This window comes from Lissotriton helveticus, chromosome 5_1 (genome assembly GCF_964261635.1).
Source record: "Lissotriton helveticus chromosome 5_1, aLisHel1.1, whole genome shotgun sequence".
In the NCBI taxonomy this organism is placed as follows: Eukaryota; Metazoa; Chordata; class Amphibia; order Caudata; family Salamandridae; genus Lissotriton; species Lissotriton helveticus.
In genome coordinates this window covers 2,066,201,994-2,066,222,589 of record NC_136065.1, presented here as the reverse complement: position 1 = coordinate 2,066,222,589, position 20,596 = coordinate 2,066,201,994, and the positions used below count along the sequence as shown (strand labels likewise).

At 44.7% G+C, this 20,596-nt stretch overlaps 1 protein-coding gene across 3 annotated transcripts in view; it reads left to right on the top strand.

The window, feature by feature from the left end:
- The window catches only part of APOM (apolipoprotein M), an 87,774-nt gene that overhangs the window by 18,164 nt on the left and 49,014 nt on the right, over positions 1–20,596 (top strand). For 2 of the 3 annotated variants that reach the window (XM_078645983.1, XM_078645984.1), the window contains exon 2: positions 6,294–6,451. In XM_078645983.1, coding sequence (XP_078502109.1) covers positions 6,294–6,451 — 158 coding nt within the window. The remainder of the gene's footprint in view (positions 1–6,293; positions 6,452–20,596) is intronic. The other variant, XM_078645985.1, reaches the window with a different exon arrangement.

Here is a 20,596-nt window from a genome sequence, read left to right as displayed (position 1 = left end):
CGCTGCCTCCCACATTTATCCTGTACAATATCCTGATTTGATGGAAGATTATTGAAGGCACAACCCGGCTGGTGTACTAGCAGGTTTTTGGGTCAAAATCGGACGCAGGGTTCCCGAGCTTTACCTTCTTGAACTTTGTGGCCTTCTCCATGGAGCAGCCTGGACCTTGAGTGGTGGCAGTGCCCGGGTCGTAATTCAACAACAACGGCTTGCGGAGATCGGACCACAGCCTCACTTCACTTTCGGTTTCGTTTCTCCGGCGCCCTGCCTCATATATGCGGTGTGTCTGTTGATCAGACGAGCCCTGATGCCAGCTCATTGAGTTTCGGCGGGCGACTGTTTTGCTGTGGTCTCCACTTGGCTCACCTTTGCCTCCTGTGTTCCTGTGTGCGACTTTAAAGGAGCCATTTGGACCAGATCCCAAGCCTCCCTCCGGGGCACCCGACTCGCCATGACGGGCAAGCCTGAGGGTGAGAAACGGAAGGTCAAGACTACTATCCGTGGAGCTTCTACCCAGATGAACGTCATGGAACACTATACACTCTCTAAAGGATCCCCTGGTGGCGCATCTAAGACCCGGGAGGAGGTGGTCAATGATCCTGCTGTGTTGGCGGACTTAACGCTACAAGACGTGATGGGCGCCATTGCTGGCATTCAGTCTTCTATTGGCCAACAGTATGAAGCCTTGGCCCTGAAGTTGGACACGGTGGCTATCGATGTCAACCTCATTCGCACTGACTTGGCCAAGACGAATGAGAAGGTGAAGTCGTTAGACCTGAAGACATCCAGCCTTACCACGGAAGTGTCCGGCTTGCAAACAGAAGTGCGCAATCTTCGATCTGCTAATGACTTTTTTGCTCGTCGCTTGGAGGATTTTGAAGGCCGTGCACGGCGCAATAACGTGCGTATTATTGGGGTCCCGGAAGAATCTAGTCCACTCACCACTGATCTTCGAGTGGAGGACCTCATTCTTAACCATCTGGCACCAAAGGGCCTGAGCAAATTCTTTGCCATCAAACGTGCGCACAGAGTGCCAGGGGGACAGGCGAATCCTGGCTTTCCCCCCCGTCCGATTATTGCACGGATCTTCAACTTTAGAGATCGCGACGCCATTTTGCAGGCGGCACGGACAAGCGGCCCTACGCAGTTCGAGAACGCTGCGGTGAATTTTTATCCGGATTTTTCTCCATCGATCCAGAAACAACGTATGGGTTTTCAGGGTGTGAAACGGCGACTAAGAGACATGGAACTACAATATGCTATGTTATTCCCGGCCCGACTGCGTGTTGAATATGACAATCGAACATTTTTCTTTGTCAGACCTGAGGAAGTGAGTGACTGGTTGGACACTTTGCCGAATCACCGTACTGGCCAGGAACATGCTGGTGTGCGGAAGGGGGACTGATGGACCAAGAATGAATATGGTGCCTTTGTCCGGAACACTTTTCAACGTGATCGGCCGGAGTTTACTGACTTTTTTGATCATTCTGTTCGTATCTTCGGAGGTAGCGGGGATGGCGGGGACCCTTTCCTCCTCTGGGGTTTTCTTTGTGTAGATTAGTTCATGTTTGTAATTGCTAGGGCGACAGGCACACTGCAAATTGGGGTGGCTTTTGAGTCGGTGCAGGGGTGCAGGGTGGGGGGGAGTTGTGTTGGGGAGCTCGGGGGGAGGGAGGGACATGTTTTGGGATTGTTTGTGTTTGTTTTTTCTTTTTCAAGGCAAGGTACTTTCACTATCTTTGACATTGGTGTGATGCTCGTTATGCGATGGGAGTTCATTGTGAATGGGGGGTAGGGGGTTGAGGGTATTATGCTGGAATGTGAATGGGTTGGGTAATCGCATAAAGAGAGGGGTGGTTATGCAGCTGTTGCGGCGCCTTTCGCCTGATGTCATTCTGTTACAAGAGACACACTTGATAGGAAATACTTGTCACGCTCTTAATAGACGGGGTTATCGTCTTGCTGCCACTCTGAGGAGTGGGTATTCTACTTAGGGTTTCCCTCCCCCTCGAGGTTGATGATGTGATCCTCGATGCCAGGGGTCGGTATGTTGCACTTGTCGGGCGGTGGGAGGGAAAACCTATCTCGTTGGTGTCAGTTTATGTCCCTCCGGGCTTGCAGTCCACGACATTCATGGACCTGGGGCGGATGGTGCTGGGTCTCCCTGAGAGTGTTTTGATACTGGGTGGTGATTTTAACTCCGTCATTTCTGGCAAGATAGATCGCTATCCCCCCTGAGATCTCCCTGCTGCGCAGTCCTGGTTGGGCGATTTCCTGGAAACATTGGGCCTCATAGACTGCTGGAGACTAATGCATCCAGAGCAAACACAGTTCACTTTTCACTCGGGGGCTCATGGCAGTCTTTCTAGATTGGATTATATCCTGATACCGGCGGCACTGTCCCCCGCGATTGGAGAGATTAGACACCTGGCCCGGGGCATTTCGGATCATTCCCCTATTTGGTTTCATTTTAATCTTAGCATCGGGGCTGAAGGCAGGGTGGCTCCGATTAACCCATGGTACCTCCTCAACCCCAAGACACGCGCTGAATTGATTAAATCATTTTTTGTATTTTACTGAAAATGTTGGTTCTGTATCCTCACCTGTTTCGTTGTGGGAAGCTTTTAAGACTGTGATCAGGGGACAGGCATTGTCTTTGGTGGGGTGTGCCAAGAAACGTAAGAATGAGGCAATAGTTCAGCTCGAAACTGAAATCACAGACCTGGAGATTGCATTGGAGCGGGGGGTGTCTCGGGATGCCTTACATGTCCTCCACCTTAAACAATTAGAATATAAAACTCTGGTCACTGATGTGGCAAAGACGATGAGTAGGGAACAGCAGGGACGACTCTATGATGTGGGTGATAAAGCAGGTAAATTGATTGCTTGGCTGGACAGAAGAGAAAGAGCGAATCGAGTGGTTCCGGGGATTTTGACACGTGATGGTGTGGGTGTAACTGATCCCGTGGGAATGCTTTGCTGATTATTTTCGAGAGGTTTATACCTCGGTGTCTGACAGGCCTGAAGAGGATTCGCACTTGTTGCTCCATGACATAGCGCTACCCTGTTTGTCGGATTCGGAGCGTGATTGCTTGGATGCCATAATAAGGTGGATAAGGTGGCTCTCGCGCTGCGCTCCCTTTGCTCCGGCAAGGCTCTGGGTCCCAATGGCCTTCCTGTGGAATTGTATAAGTTACGCCCTGATACTTTGGCTCCCCATATGTGTGCTATGTTTCTGGATGCCGAGATAATGGTTCCCTCCCCAGGGACCAGCGTATTGCGACCATTGTGGTGATCCACAAGGAGGGTAAACCTCGAGATCGCTGCTCGTCTTATAGACCCATTTCACTTTTAAATGCGAAACCCAAGATCCTCGCCAAACTGCTTGCTAATCGTCTGATTACGGTGATCGGCGACCTGATTCATCCGGATCAATCGGGCTTCATCCCGCACCGTAACACGGCATTAAATTTGCGACGTTTGCATGGTGTTCTCGCGAGGGCCCCGACGCTGCGTGAACCGGACATCTTGGCATCCCTGGACGCCATGATGGCCTTTGACATGATCGAGTGGTCTTATCTCTGGGCGGTACTTGCCAAGTTTGGATTCGGCGCCGGTTTTATCGGTTGGGTCAAACTCCTGTATGAAACACCGCTAGCCCAGGTGGTGGTTAATGGTCGCATCTCCGCTCCTTTTACTCTTGGTAGGGGCACACGACAGGGTTGTCCGTTGTCCCCACTCCTTTTCGCTTTGGCGTTGGAGCCCCTCGCCGCCTGGCTACGGTGGGAACCCTCGATGAAGGGAATAAGCTGGTCGCCGAAATTTGAGGATCGTATTTCCCTATACGCGGATGATATTTCATTGTACCTTACCTCTCCCCAAAAATCACTCAATGTGTTGTTTGATGTACTTACCTCCTTCGGGAAGAACTCGGGCCTTATCATTAACTGGTCGAAATCTTACATTTATGTACTGGCGGGAGATGCCCCTCGTTTGCCACGGGGCTGTCCCATCCAGTTGTCGCAATCTGGCTTTAAGTACCTGGGTGTGTTTATCTCCATGGAATCGGTGGTTCGCTACGAACGTAATTTGCTCCCCCCACTCCAACGATTACGCTCCGATGTAGCGCGTTAGCGTAAATTACCGTTGTCTCCCCTGGGGCGTGCGGCCCTTTTTAAGATGATGTCCTTACCTCGTTTCCTATATGCCCTCCAGAATAGTTTTGATGTTATCCCGTCACCGTATTTTCGCGAAGTATAATCGTTGCAGAGGCAACTAATATGGAACGGACGTTCGCGCATAGCTCTTCCGAAATTGACGCTCCCCTGGTATGATGGCGGTATAGCGCTCCCGGATATTCGTAGGTATTACTGGGCTTCCCACCTTGCTGCCATCAACCACGGGATGTATGGCCCGGCGTTGAATCCAGCATTCGAAATGGACAAGTGGCTGCTCCCGGGTGGAGATTATTATAGGGCACTTTACTCGAGACCCTCCCGTTCACAACTCACGGGACCTACCGCTATAGCTGTGCGGGTATGGCATAGCGCAACTGCGGCTATGGGCTGGAATGATACATTGACAGGTGCGACACCACTCTATGCCTCTGCGAAGTTGGGTGGCCTATGGAGGACGAAGGGATTTGATAAGTGGGACATGATCGGTATTAGTAAAGTGCGTGATCTCTGGGTTAAAGGAAGAGTTAAGGCCTTCTCTATAAATTGAGTGACAGGGAGAGATTTCGTTACATCCAGGTACGTCATGCTCTGAATTCTGTGTTGCCAGTTGGTAGTGCTCCCCCTCGAAGATCGTATACTGGAAGGCTATGTGCCGGATAGTACTATCTCGCTGTTCTACAAGAAAATGATTAATGACCGATCGGGTCTGCTCGATCGCCTCCGTGAGGCCTGGATTGCTGATGGTATTGGACTGGACGATGAGGATTGGCAGTCTGCGATCGCCTCTCCCAAGGAGGTGGCGATTCCGGCCCGTCTCCGTCTGGTCCAACTCAAGATCCTCCATAGAATTTATGTCACTGGTCCCCGTCTAATTCATATGGGCTTCTCTACGGATGGTATGTGTTGGCGTGGGTGTGGTCTCCTTGGCACCTAGCGCCACATCATATGGGAATGCCCTGTGGTGGTGCGATTCTGGAAACGTATACATGAGATTATGGGTGATGTCACGGGTGTTGTTATGCTGCCGGAAGCCCGACAATGTTTATTGAATGTATGGGGTCCGAATGACTATGACGTGTCGCAGCTTCGGTGGGTGACTTCTATTTTACCTTTTTATGTGACTAAGGTTTTATAAATCGAAGAATCTATGTTGATGAAATGTATCTTTTTTTTAACATTTTTGCTTTTATGGCTTTTACTTGCCGAATAAAGTACCTTTCAATTTGATTCGACAACAAGTGGCTGTGGATTTTTTAAATGGAAAATCATCAAACACAATAAACTGTCTCGTTTCCACCAAGTCCTAAAAAATCTATAGGGCACGACATGTCATTGCAATCCTGCTGTCCCATTGACTTGCTTTGTTTAAAATCAAAGTAGAGAGAACCCACAAGTCTTGAAGACTTCTGAGAACACCCAACTGTTCCCTCATAGGAGAACATGGTGCCTTGAGCACAGTGTTACTTAAAAATCTAGTGAGTAGTATATGAACACTACAAATATGTTTGGGGCTGCAGCTTGGCCCCAGAAGCAGCTTCCACCACCAGTGTTTTTGTTTATATCATATGCTTAACTGCCTTATTTTACTCACATGTTGATGATATGCTTTCCCTCTTTGACATTATAGCATTGTGTGTGTGCGTACAGTGTGTGTACTCACTGTGTCATGATGTATCTTAGGGCCAGATGTAAGAAGCCATTTGCGATTCGCAAACGCCGGAATTCGCAGAATTCCGGCGTTTGCGAATCGCAAAGCGGGCTTTTTAAGGAATACAAATGCATATGATTCATACTGTGACTCAATACAAGGTCAATAATGAATCAAAATAATCTTGACTATGATTAAATCAGAGCAACAACTTTAGTTGCGGACTGTATATTGTTCCGTTTAAATGAGTTCCTTGTGAACATTGCCTTGTACTCGTTTAGAGAATGACGTCACAATAAGTTTCAAAACCCCAGATGTCATCATCCAACCAATGACCATTCTAGAGCACCTATTGTTTGCGATTGTTAGTGATGCAGGACACAGAAAAGGAAAGACTTTTGTCCTCCGCTCTGGATGGCCCTTGAAATGCTACGGAAATGTCTCCCACTCTTCTTACTCTCTCACAGTTCCCTTCACAGTATTATGGAAACTGGTATTTCATCGCTGCAGCGGCATCAAAGATCTCACCATCGTTGGAGGCCTACACCACGGTGGACAACACGCTCTTCAACATTAATGAGGAGACCCGACCAGACCGACTGCTCCTCAGGGCTGCCATAAGGATGTAAGTCAAGCATTCCTTAAGCTTTTGTAGTAGAGAATCATTAAATTGTGCCCTTGAAATAGTTGTTGGCGGCCCAGCCTGAACTGGGAGGCCAGTCTAACACCATTTTTGCAGTGTCATTGATGCTGGACAGTCTTCCGGCTAGAGCAAGGAGTGGTGGCCGTGCTATCAGAAATTCTACCTACCCATTTCATTTACTGATGATGTTCAGCATCATCAAAATGTTTTTTAAAAGGTGCAATGATGGGACTGCTACTGCCGGACACGTCATTCCACTGGTGCATGACTCAGGCGCCTTTTGCTTCAATTGTTTATGTACCAATCCAAGATGGACGCCATTTTTATTAACGGATACAAGTTGGCGTAGTGGATGGCCACTGAAAACAGTTAATAAAAAATATTTTATAGCCCGGAAAGTGGAAATTTAAAACAAAAAATCCACAGGGGTTGGTGGTAATGGAGGAGCAAACTGGGGATCGGGTGGGGGCGAAGAGTGAAGAGCGAAGAGTGCATGTAACTGTATTACATGCAGTTGAGAACAACTTTGGGCAGGGGAGAAGAACACATGGAGATAAAAACACTAAACGAGCGTGAGGGAGAGAAGAACACAGAGTGTGGGGATGAGGGGAGAAGCACATGAGAGAAAGAGAAGTGCACAAAAGTGACTGCAACTATGGGAACGGGGAGAAGAGCACAAGGGCGAGAACAAGAAGAAGTGGGCCTGGAAGAGAAGTATATAAGAGAGAAACATGGAGCATGGGGACTTGCGGGAGCATACGAAGGGGAGAATGAGAGCTGGAAAATGCATGCACTCTCATGGAGTGCTCAACCAACTTTAAAAGTATTCCCCAATAATTAACTGTGGTAGCATAGAAACCAGCCAATCAGAGCGATGTTAAAGAGGTTATGCTCCAGGGGAGGGTCAAACATATGATGTACAAGCTGGGACAAGGAAAGCTATTGCATAAGAAGAAAACATATGAGCGTGACAAGAAATTCAACCAATGGTGTCATGTGCCATTGAACATTTCACTATTGATCACTGGTGAGATATTACTTTATATATATTAAAACAAGCTTAAACAGATTAGTGAGCAGCTACTGCACAGCGTTACTGTCTTCAGCGCACAGCTGCTGGAAGAAAGGAAGGAGGGCTTTGGCAGTAAGCGGAAGTGTGGACAATTCCCTCTACACCGGGTGGGAACAATGAAATAAATCCCAGGTGGCTTGCAAAGGTCTGAAGACTATAACTTTGATCCTGACAGTTTTTATACAGAGGGGGCTGTCAGGAGCATCCGGCACATGTTTACTGAACTTAGTAGCATAGGTTGAAAACCTTGGATCCTGGAGAAAGCAAGGAAAATGGCCACTTTGATTGTTGTTGTGGTGGTAAAATACAGCAATTAGCAGGGTACAGTGGACTTCCCCATGGCTCTGGGCCCCGGTGCCACTGCACCTGCTGCACCAGTGGTAGCCATGCCCCTGACTGACATCAGGCAGGGCGGGGCCTGAGACATCTGGAGTAGCCAAGCCAACCCTGTACAAAGCCCCAAAAACTCTGCAGTAGTTAAATAAATAATATAAACTCATAGCAACACTTGGGTGGGGGAGGTGCCTGGCAAACCTATGCTGTGCGCACTCCCAGCCCCCGTAATGCAATCACCCAAGGGAGGAATACAGGCATCCTGCATGCAAACAGAGCCCTGAAAATGTAATAAGAAAGATGTGTCTGGCTCCCTGTGGTTGTCATAGATACGGCACAGATGGCATCTATGGAGACAAGGGGGAGATGGAACTGGGAAGCTAATTATTTTAGAGGGGAGCAGAGAGCTGTGCTTGAGTATACTTTTCATACATATAGTCAGGGGCGTAGCTTCGGGGGGGGGGGTGTTTGGGGTGTTAAACATCCCTTAAAAATATATTCTTTCTTAAATAGTTGAGTACAAGTGCTTTCAGTCAGTTGTGATGCACATGCCTACACTGACAAAAACAAACACACCCTCTCTCGTCTCTGTTTTGAAGTCTTTGAAAAATGTTCTAGGTCCCCTTAACAACCCTCCCTCCTCTCTCTTTCCACTGCCTCTTACACTCCTGTTGTGCAGTGCTTCTCCTACAATGTGTTTTAATAAGATATCCCAGCGTGATTGTTGAGAAATCTGAAGCTCCCCCCACAACCCCCCTAATCTTATTGACCAAGCTGCACCCTTGCATTGGAAGTTGTTTGCAATTGTAGCATTAGTAAAAAAAAAACACAATCTGAAATGGAGAGCATGGGGAGCAACATGGAGGGCCCGATTCACAGAACTAACTTAAGACAAAATCCTAAACTTACTACCATTTTGGTATTCACAGAAGGCACTTACTCATTTCGGTATTTACAGAAGTTAGGAGTCCCAACTTTAGGACTCCTAAATGCCTTCTGTGAATACCAAAAGCCTTAAAATTAGAATTTTTCTCAATTTAGTAGTAGTAAAGTAAGGACTCCTAACTTTAGGACTCCTAAATGCCTTCTGTGAATACCGAAAGTCTTAAAAATAGGATTTTTCTCAGTTTGTAGTAGTAAAGTTAGGAGTCCTAAGTTTAGGACTCCTAAATGCCTTCTGTGAATACCTATACTCTTAAAATTTGGATTTTTCGCAGTTTAGGAGTCCTAAAGTTAGGGGTCCTAACTTTACTACTACTAAATTGAGAAAAATCCTAATTTTAAGACTTTCGGTATTCACAGAAGGCATTTAGGAGTCTTAAAGTTAGGACTCCTAACTTCTGTGAATACCGAAATGAGTAAGTGCCTTCTGTGAATACGAAAATGGTAGTTAGTTTAGGATTTTGTCTTAAGTTAGTTCTGTGAATCGGGCCCTGAGTGTGCAGGGGATGGTGCGAGTGGGTACGAGGGAATGAAGCAGAATGCGCAGGAAAAAGCTACACAAACACATGCACTCTCATAAAGTGCTTACTGAAAAAGAAAAAATCAGTGCCTGACAAGTAAGTGGTGGAAGGACACAAGTAATGAGGTTATGCTCCAAGGGAGGGACAAACAGAAGAACAGGAGGGAAAGCCCACAGAAGCTATTGAATGAAAAGCAAGCAATGGTAAGGGTAAGGAATCGGCGAGTTCCTAGCCCACCATAAGCTGATAATAGGTCTTTCCGAAACTGTCACTGTCAGATAGGCGATTCTTTAAAAACAGGAGGGAAGCAACAGAAGTGAAGAACACAGAGATATCGCCATGGAACAAATACCGGCTTAAACAGTGCACTGGTGTGAGTCCCACAGAGATATGTACACAAATCTGTTTGTGTGCCTGTCTGTACACCACGTAATCGTACCAGAATTTCATCACAACTTCTATTTCGTAACCGGAAGTACCAGCTCACAGGTTTTCATAAAGGCTGCTGTGCCCTGACCGAGAGTGTGCTAGCGATTTTATGCAGAATTACTCGACATGCACTCTTTTTTACTATATTTGCCAAAGGTCCATAGGACACTAACCAAAATGCCTCGGATAGCCTGCAGGTCACCTATAGCTGTAGTAAGCAAGGGCTTAACACTTTTAACCACTTTTCCAGTATTTAAAACCTTCATTTATCCAGTCATTTGTATAGTAATTGCATTTATATAGCGCTTACTACCCCTGACGAGGTGTCAAAGCGCTTTTTCAGTGAGTAGCATGCAACTCCGGAACCCATAAAGGATTAGTGGTGAATTCGTATAGTGAAATATGAAAGTGAGTTGAGTGGTAGCTATGTTAGTCCGTTATTTGGATTGAGAAGGATAGTGAAGAAATAGAAGATGGAATAAGGTTTGCATTTATATAGTGCTTGCTACCCCTGATGAGGTTTTGAAATGCTTTTTCGGCAAGTAGCACGCTACTCCGATACCCATAGATGATTAGTGGTGAATTAGTATAGTGAAATATGAAATTAATTTGAGTGGTGGACATGTTAGTCTGTTATTTGGATTGAAAAGGATAGTGGAGGGAAAGAAGGGGGAAGATTTAGAAACATATATATATATATATATATATATATATTACTTTCTTTTCTTTGTTCGTTTAGAGCTCATAGCAGTAAGAGGAGGCTTTTGATGAGTAAAAGGGAGGTAGGTGGGCGGGGAAGAGTCTGATGGAAGGGTTTAGAAAGGCTTGTTTTGGGAGATCGGAATAGTAAAAGAGGTATGAGATGATGAGATGATGCAAGGAGGGGTAGAGTAGGGAAGAGTCTAGTAGTGGTATGGGTTTGGGATAAATGAGAGAGTGGCTGTAGAAGACATATTTATAGAGGTTTAGGGTGAGACATAGGGTAGTGCATTCGAAAGAGTAGAAAGAGGTTTGAGATGAGTCAGAGTTGAGGTAGAGGATATATTGAGAGTGGTATAGGGTGAGAAATAGAGTAGTGCATTGGATATGCTAAATTAGAGGAAAAGTAATGCATATATAGATCCATAAGTACATGGAAGGTATATAGATGTATAAAGGAAGCTAGTATACTTAGATTAAAGATGCATTAAATACTCTGGCTTTCAAGTGTTGCTGTACCTTAAATTAATTTCATTTATATATATATATATATATATATATATATATTTTTTTTTTTTTTTTTTATAACTCTATAGTGAAGCAATCGTAGATAAATAGTTTTGGCAAAAGATTTACTTATTTATGCAGTCACTTATATACATGTTGAAAACAGAATAATGTAACTATCAGTAATATGTACATTTGTTAAGCTGAACTATTGAATATCTCTCTCTATATATATATATATATCCAAGAACCTCCTTCAAGAAAGAGAAGAGGCCACAGCAGGGGAAATGTTGGAAGCACCTTTATTCTGCAACACAAGCCGCGGTGATTCAGAAACACCCTTAATGGCGAATGCATTTCGGCGTCATCTTGCCTTCTTCAGCGCCGGGGGTGTGTGTGTCAGGATGCAGGCGTGTATCAGGGATTAAATATCCTGCCCCATCCTGATTCGTGGAGAGCTGCTCCGCCCCCAACGTGAGTTCCAATCGCCTATACCTCTTACAGGTCGCCTCATGTACAGCGCCTACAAGTCCCAGCATGCAATGTTCTTTTCTGGAAGGTATTGTGGGGGGTGGATTAGCGCTGTGATGTTAATGAACCCCAAAGTCCATGTGTCCCTCGAACAAGACGCCTCCTCCAGTCCCCAAACCGCCTCAACCCCCATGCCACAGGGATCCATTTGGCGGGGGCAAGGCTGGAAATCCGCCTCGCCCAACGTGATGTCGAGTGACCTCAGCACCGCCTCATCTCCTACCAGGCTAGGAGGTGGGCCCTGGTCATTCCGGTAACCCGGATTCCAAACAAAGATCCACCGTAGCGGAGACCAGCCAGTCCAGTGCCTCTTGAAGAAGCGGGGGCCTCTTAAGCGTGACACTGGAGCTCGCGCTGCAAAGATATCCACGAAGCTCCTTCAAGAAAGAGAAGAGGCCACAGCATATATATTTAAAACAATTATTCTACACGTTTATACAAATCAATACACATAAATAGGTACCTATGTATAGTACAAATAAATGCTGATACATAGATATGATGTATATTTCTGTTTGCGTATTGTGGATATGTGGGGAAGAACCAATTCTTGAGTAGTTTTCTGAAGATAAGGTGGATATCCATGGATCTAATGTTGGGGGTAAAGAGTTCCATAAACTGGCTGCTTGAGCAGAGAAGGATGTGCCACCCACGTTTTTTTTCTTGTATCTTGGGATTTTGAGGCGAGGTGCCACTCTAGAGCGGAGGTTCCTTTGTTGAATGTGTTTGGTGATTTTATTCCTGATGAAGAGAGGTCATGTTCCATATATCGCTATGTGGGTGATACAAAGCAGCATGAACGTGGATCTTCCGGTAACGAGTAACCAATGCGAGGCTTTCAAGGCAGGGGAGATGTGGTCTCGCGGTTTTATATGTAAGAGTAGTAAGAGTAGTCTGGCAGCCGAGTTCTGGATCCGTTGTAGTCTTTTCATGGTCGTTAAAGGTGATCCGTGGTAGAGGCTATTGGCGTAATCGAGTTAGGACAGAACAAGGGAGATGGTAGCCTGGACCTTGTGTGGAAATCCCAAATGGGGGAAGATTAGTTGCAGAGTTATTATAGTAACAAAGCTAGCTCTTGCTAGTTTATCCACTTGGACATTCATCGATATCTTGGAGTCCATGGTCATTCCAAGGTTTCTTAATTCCTTTGATACTTTAGACAGTGTTCCCAGATCATCAGTCCATGCGGCATGTGGGTCATAAAGCTGATGGCAGGCCTGCTTGGTTTGACCAGGTCCATAAATGCAACGTGTGAAATGTGTTGGAAGGAACGGAGAGGCTGGGTTAGAGTATTCTTGGATTGCTGTTTTGAAAAAAAGAGTTAGGGCTGATGCTTTGTCTCTGTTTTAAGTATGAGTCCGATGTGTCTGCTTTTTCCGTGTAATGATTTGGTAGTTTGTCTGTGAAACCTTGAGTAATGGAATGAGCTCCTTCTAGGCAATATGGTTTATGAAATTTATTGAGATTTTAAAGAATTCTTTATTTGCACATTTAGCATTTCGAATTCTTTCTAAATAGTAACTTTTCTTTGCTTTTTTTGATAGCTGACTTGTATAATCTGTTGTTTTATCTCTTTTAGCTATGTATTTCTCCAAGGTGTTTGTTTTCCTTTGTTCTGTTGTGTGGTTTGTAATGGTATCAGGATATCAAAAGCTTCCTGTAGCCACTCAAATAGTTTTTTAACAGAATTTATTGTTTCTTGATCTGTACTGGATGTTAGTTGTGTTTCTAAGTGTTCCAAATTGAGTTTGTTCCACTGCCAATAGATGGTTGCATGTAAGGTGGTTTTAGGTGCGTTGCTTAGTGTTGTTTTATGTTGGAAGGCAAGCAAATGGTGGTCTGACCATGTGACTTGGTTTATCATTTGAAAGGTAACTAGCTCTGTATTAGCAGAAATTACATCTAAGATGTGTCCAGCGATGTGTGTGGGTTCGTGGACGATCTGATGCAGGTTCAGTGTGCCTAGGCCTGCTGTGATTGTTTTGGGATGGGGCATAATGGGTTTGTAAAACCAAATGGTGAGGTCACCCAGAATGCATAGATTGGAGTGTAGTGTTTTCAGGTTTGAAACACTGTCTAGAAGTGTGTCTGGGAATGTTGCATTGCTAGGTGGAGGTCTGTAAAGGAGCAGGAAGTTACAGGAGGAAGACGGTGTAGGATTGCATCTGGTGAAAAGGGCCTCACATTGTTTTATGGCAACGTCGTCAACTTTAGTGATTTGTAATGATTGCCTGAACACAACAGCTAGGCCACCTCCTTTTTTGTCCATACAATTTTGTATTTTGTGTGATCGTTTGATAGCCTAGCGGAACATTCTCCAGTTAGCCTACTCTGTCTGGAGCACAGAAAATATAGAAGGTGGAGCAGCGCCTACTTTCCATTCAAAAAGAAAAGAGGGGGAGCAAAAATGTACCTCACCTTAAGTCTCAAATAACTTGAGACATCTCTGCTTTAATTGATATATACCAAAATCCAAAGTATGAGAGCATACTATGTATGAGGGGAAAGTATTTTTTATAAGCTGCAACTGTTCATACTTGAGGCCCTTACTTAAAACATCAGAATAGATAAACCAAGAGCTCCCTCACCTGAAGTAACGTAGGCATACTACTCGTAAATCCATTTGTGAATAGCGTACAATTGTAAACTTACACAAAAGTGTAACGTTACCTTTGTGAATCAGGCTCTAGGTGTGTAATTTAGTACGTAAAAAAGAACTGGGGACAAACTCCTACATATAGCTGTATGGACATTGTTCATAAATAGATTGTCAAGCCCCTTGTGGGTGTGTGTGAGTGCGCGTGCGTGCGCTTGTATGGGTGTGGGTATCATCCAACACTCGGACAAGAACATTAACTATTTAATAAACAGTGAAGGGCATTGCCTAGCCAAGATGATGCAATAAAGAGATTGTATTTTAAGGTAATCCTTGGGTCTTGTCTCCAGTTACATAATAAGCACCTATTACTTTTCAGTTCTTAGATTGCTTAATCCTTTAGTCCAGCAATCAAAGGATTATAAAAACAGTTTGTGACAATCTAAAGCAAACAACATTAGTTTATTGCAAGTTCTGGGATGGTTTTACCGTGTGTTGACATACAGAGAAAAGCTGTTTGAGAGTCCAAACTTAGCTTCTCAGCAAACAACCAATTAGGTAAAACAGAAGCACAATATATTGTCCTGTGGCGGTACTGGCTGTATTCCCGGGAGGGAGAGCCAGGAGATCCACGTCATCGTCAGAGATAGCACTGGTACGTTGGCATAAATGAAGTTCCTTAAAAAAATTAAAAAAAATTCCATACCCGTTTCTCGTATTTATTATTTGCTAAAATCCAGTCTTAGCACACCGTACAAAACACTACTTCCTGTTGGATTTTAAGGGCCATACGTACAAAGCGTTGGTCGTAATTTGTGCCTGTTCGTTTTTTTGACCCGTGTGGCATTTGGCAAACCGACATTGGCACTAACGTAGGTCGGTTTGAAAAATACTATTAATGAAGTAAATGCCAACTTGCTACCCAAAAGCAGACCACCATGTCTGTGACTGCTTTTAAACTAAGCTGTCTTTTTTTTTTTAGATGCAACCCATTTTATTAAGGAAACCGGGATGCAATAAAAAAAATATATATAACGTAACATTTTTTAAGAGTAAGCCATGGTCCTTGGGGCCACTACCTACTCTTAAAAAAAAAAAGACAATTTTCAAAGGGGAAGGGGCCCTTCACTTTTGTGAATTGGTTACCGCTACATGTTTGTAGTCTATAAAATATTATTGTTTTGCTACAAGATTTCAGTCGCAATACTTTAATACATACCCTTCAGATTAGGTATTTGGAAGTGACGCCCAAATCACGCCCTTTCCAAATACCTGTTTGCTATTAGGTCACAACCACAAACTGTGACTCAGTAAAGTTTTACTGAACCTCAGTTTGCGGTTTGTACATAACAAAATGCATTTTTGCAATCGCAAACAGCCTGATTCTGTGAATAGAGCGGTTTGTGACCATAAAAAGCCTTCTACTTCTGTCTCCTAGTCTTGTCATTGCAAGTACAGACATGCAGAAAATCAGTTGTTAGTGTTGCTTCCAATGTTAGTCTCTCTTAATTTCTTACCGCTAGAAAGAAGTGCCTAAACTTTTGTTTTCTTGTTATCTACTGTGACCATTCACCTCAGCAGACAACACACTAATACTTTAGGAGAATCCCAAATTGTTGCATTCCTTGTCCTGAATCTGAAAGTGCCTCTTGGAGAAGGACACACCAAATCAATTCTAGGTCTAAATAAGTAGGAATTGCTACCCTGCTCTGCAGGTCTGTTTCCCAATGAAAAAATCTACTTTACGAAACGGCACTTTTTGAGAGAAAATGATTCATTTTTGGTAAATAACATTTTGATTAGAATCTGCAGGATGGGTATAGCTTGTAATCTCATCAAACATATATATTTCACGGCCCTTTTGTACAAATGTGTGTAGAAATGTCAAACGAAGTACTAGATAAAAGTGCCACAGAGTGTGTTGGTTAATTTGCTTGTAATCACATAATTTGCCACATCATTTGTCTTCCCTTGCCTCATAATTGTGTCAGCCCTGCCCCTCATTAGGCTATCCCCTACTAGGTAAGTCAAGAGGTCCTGGGTATAACTCCATCACTGATACAGATGTCGTTGCCAAACTCTGATATGCTCCAGCCGGTACTTCTGGTGGTTGTAGTGCTTGCATGCACTTTATATTTTTATTTTATTTATTTTATATTCTTATATAGCGCCTGATTAGACTCCCGAAGGGGTATCTCCGCGCTTTTTGCAAATGGTAGAGTATGACTCATAGTGACCATGAACAATGAGGGAATGAGCTATTGCCCAAAGGAGATTAGTTGCTTGTGAACAGGTGAGTTTTGAGAGTCTTTCGGAAGGCCAAATGGTTGGTATGTGATCTCAGTGTAGGAGGAAGTGAATTCCAGAGCTCTGGCCCTGCGTGGGCCAGAGCACGGCCTCCTTGCCTGGCTTTTTTTATTCTAGGAACCTGCAGCAGCTGAAGGTTGCTGGATCGTAAAGAGCGTCCAGGAACATAAGGTTGAAAGATTTTGGTCAGGTATTTGGGGCCGGTGCCTGTTAGACCCTTGTGAATGGTGCATAGGGTCTTAAATTGTACTCGTTTTCGCACTGGGAGCCAGTGGAGTTTAGTCAGCAGGGGGCGGGAGGGAGTCCTAGGTGGAACATTCAGGACAATCCTTGCCGCAGTGTTTTGGACTACCTGTAACTTATTGAGTTGTTCTTCGTTTGCTTCTAAGAGGAGACCATTACAGTAGTCCACTCTGCTAATGACTAGCGCCTGGACAAGTGTTTTTCTGTGGCAGCCTGGCAAATAAGGGAAGACCCTCCTTAACAGTCCGATGGCCCGAAAGCATGTACCAGCCACTTGGTTGACGTGATCTTTTAGTGTGAGTGCCTGATCTGGTAGCACCCCCAAGTTTTTAACAGTATGCTTAGGATTGGGAACGGGTCCCAGTTCCGGGGGCCACCACTCAGGGGACCAAAGTGTTGATGCTTGCCCAAACAGCATGACTTCTGTTTTCCCTACATTGCACTGTAGGCAGTTTGATGACATCCACTCTGATACTGCCCTCATTCCATCTGCAAATGATTTTTTTAATGCAGGCGTCAAGATTTTAAAGGGAAACAGGAGTTGGGTGTCGTCGGCATACGACACCGGGGTGAACCCAAAGGATCTTACTAAGTCGGCCAAGGGGGCCACATACACATTAAATAGTGTGGGGCTCAGGCATGAGCCCTGTGGCACTCCCTTGTTGAGCTCCCTAGAGGTGGATTTATGGGAGCCCAGCCTGACTTCTTGACAGCGGCCGGACAGGAAACTCTCCATCCAGGACAGAGCTACGCCCCCCAGGCCTACATCCCTTAGACGGCCAAGAAGCACCTTGTGTGACACCGTATCAAAAGCAGCGGAAAGATCCAACAGCACCAGAATCATAGAGCTTCCCCCGTCCAGTGCCATTCTGATGTTATTAGTCACTGTTTGGAGGGCTGATTCGGTGCTGTGGTTGGGCCTGAACCCAGATTGTGAGTAGTCCAGGCCCTCCGTTGCTTCAAGATGTTTTGATAGATAGGTGTTCACGTGCTTCTCTGCTATCTTGCCGATGTATGGCAAGAGGGAGATAGGGCGTAGGTTTGAGAGGTCTGACCATGGGGATGCCGCTTTTTTTCTTATTGGGTTTACCACTGCCTTTTTCCATTCCGCAGGGACCTGTCCCTCCGTAAGGGAGATGTTGATCACGGTTTGTATAGAGGGGCCAAGGAGGGAGATCAGGGGGGCAACCATTTTAGCAGGGAGAAAATCATTGGGGGACCCTGATTTTATGTGGGTAATAAGAGGGAGAAGGTCTGTATTGCCAATAGGTGGAAATGATAGCAGAGAATGTTTATTTTGATTGGGCGGGTTGAAGGGGGGGGGGGCTTATTATTGTTTCCCGTGTTGTTAGATGCTACTATTCTTTCGTAAATAAGATTGATTTTATCTTCGAAGAACCGTGAAATTTCGTCACAGAGAGTCTGCGAAAAGTCATCGGAGCTTTCGCAGGCTGTGGGTTTTACGAAATTTTGTAAAATTTTAAAAAGCTCCCTAGGGCAATTACCCGCTTCTGCTAGTTGTTGCGTCAGACAATTTTTCCTAGCTTGCTTTATATTTTTGTAATAAGTTGATTGAGCATCTAGGAAAATATTTTGGTTCTCCTTGGTTTTCAGTTTCCTCCATGCTTTTTCAGCTCGCCTACACTTCTGCTTTTCTACTCTAAGTTCTTGTGTGTACCAATTTTCTTGTTTGGAGGGAGGGTATTGTTTGTGTAACTTTAATGGAGCCAAGATGTCAATGGCTTGCTTAAGTGAAGCATTGAGTTTGGCTAGTGCTGTGTCTGCTGTGTCTTCCCCCAATATGGCAGGTTGTTTCCAGATTTCCCGCAATTTTTCAGCTGAGACTTTATGCCATTGGCGACGCCAGATAGGTGGAAGTGATGTTTTGTTTAAGGGTTTTTTTGGAGCCATTAGTGTAAACTCGATAAGGAAGTGGTCTGACCATGGAATCTCTCTGGCTGGGGAACAACTTATTTTAGTACAATTACAGAAAAGTAAATCTAAAGTGTGGCCGCCTTTGTGCGTGGCCCCGTTATTCTGTATTTTTAGACCCAGGTTGGAGAGATCGGTAGTCAGGGAGATAGATTCGGGGAGCGCTGGATTATCCACATGTATATTGAAATCTCCCAGGAGGATGAAGTCCTCTTTAGATTTAAGGTGGGGTAAGATGAGATTGAATCCAACGAAGATTCATGCAACAGGGCGTACATTCAGGAGCTGTCATAACCTCGCTTTAGGACCTGGACTCTTGCCCATCGCCTCTTCCATCTTCAAAAAAATCTTTAGTTTATATTTCACTAAAGTGTCTGATTCCACTAAACACTGAGGTGACCAAATCAGGCTTTCACCCTTAAATTATATATTCTATTTAAAATATTTAACCATGCGCGTCTTAACCCAGAAGGATGAAAGGCACCAAGGAGTAAACCATTATTACCAAATATAAAGTAAAAGATGTGAACTAAATGTAAACACGTATAGCATGTTTGTGGGTGCTGGTGAGAAAGGAAAGTGTTTAAGAGGAATTCAAAGTCACAGCGTCAGTGGGGTGACTTCTCCACTACGTTTTTCAGTGACCTGAGTCCGGAAGTGGAAAGGAATAGGTGAGATTTCGAGCTTCTCCAAGAAGTTTGAGCCAGGTGTTGCTTGTGCGCGGGCAAAGTCTGCCTAACATTTGGGCTTAGACCATCTATGTGAGAAATAAGTGGGCTAAGACCACCTTTGTGGGCAATAAGTGGGCTACATATATCTGTGTGCGCAATAAGTGGCCGAAGGGCATCTCTGTGAGCATTAAAGGGGCTAAGGCCATCTGTGTGAATGATAAGGGAGCTAAGACCATCTGTGTGAGAAATAAGCGGGCTACATCTATCTGTGCGCAATAAGTGAGCTAAGGGAATCTGTGTGAGCATTAAGTGGGCTAAGGACACCTGTGTGAGCATTAAGTGGGCTACATCTAAATGTGTGCACAATAAGTGGGCTACATCTAAATGTGTGCACAATAAGTGGACTAATGACATCTGTGTGAGCAATAAGTGAGCTAAGGGAATCTGTGTGAGCATTAAGTGGGCTAAGGACACCTGTGTGAGCATTAAGTGGGCTACATCTAAATGTGTGCACAATAAGTGGACTAATGACATCTGTGTGAGCAATAAGTGAGCTAAGGGAATCTGTGTGAGCATTAAGTGGGCTACATTTAAATGTGTGCACAATAAGTGGACTAATGACATCTGTGTGAGCAATAAGTGAGCTAAGGGAATCTGTGTGAGCATTAAGTGGGCTAAGGACACCTATGTGAGCATTAAGTGGGCTACATCTAAATGTGTGCACAATAAGTAGACTAATGACATCTGTGTGAGCAATAAGTGAGCTAAAGACATCTGTATGGGTAATAGGTGGGCTAAGGCCATCTGTGTGAGCAAAAAGTGAGCTAAGGCCATCTTTGTGAGCAATAATTGGGCTAATGGCATCAGTGTGTGCAATAAGTGAGCTAAGGCATCTGTTTGAGCAATGAGTCAGCTAAAGGCATCTGTGTGTGCAATAAGTGAGCTAAAGGCATCTGTGTGTTCAATAAGTGAGCTAAGGCTATCTGTGTGAGCAATAAGTGGGCTAATGGCATCTGTGTGAGCAATTAGTGAGCTAAGGCTATCTGTGTGAGCAATAAGTGGGCTAATGGCATCTGTGTGTGCAATAAGTGAGCTAAAGGCATCTGTGTGTTCAATAAGTGAGCTAAGGCTATCTGTGTGGGTAATAAGTGGGCTAGACCCATCTGTGTGAGTAATAAGTGGGCTCAGGGTATCTGTGTGAGCAATAAGTGGGCCTAGGGCATCTGTTTAAGCAATAAGGGGTAAACACCATCTGTGTGAGCAATAAGTGGGCTAAACCAATCTATGTGGGCAATAAGAGGGTACAGGCATGTGGCAGGACACCTGTAACAAACATCTGATAGC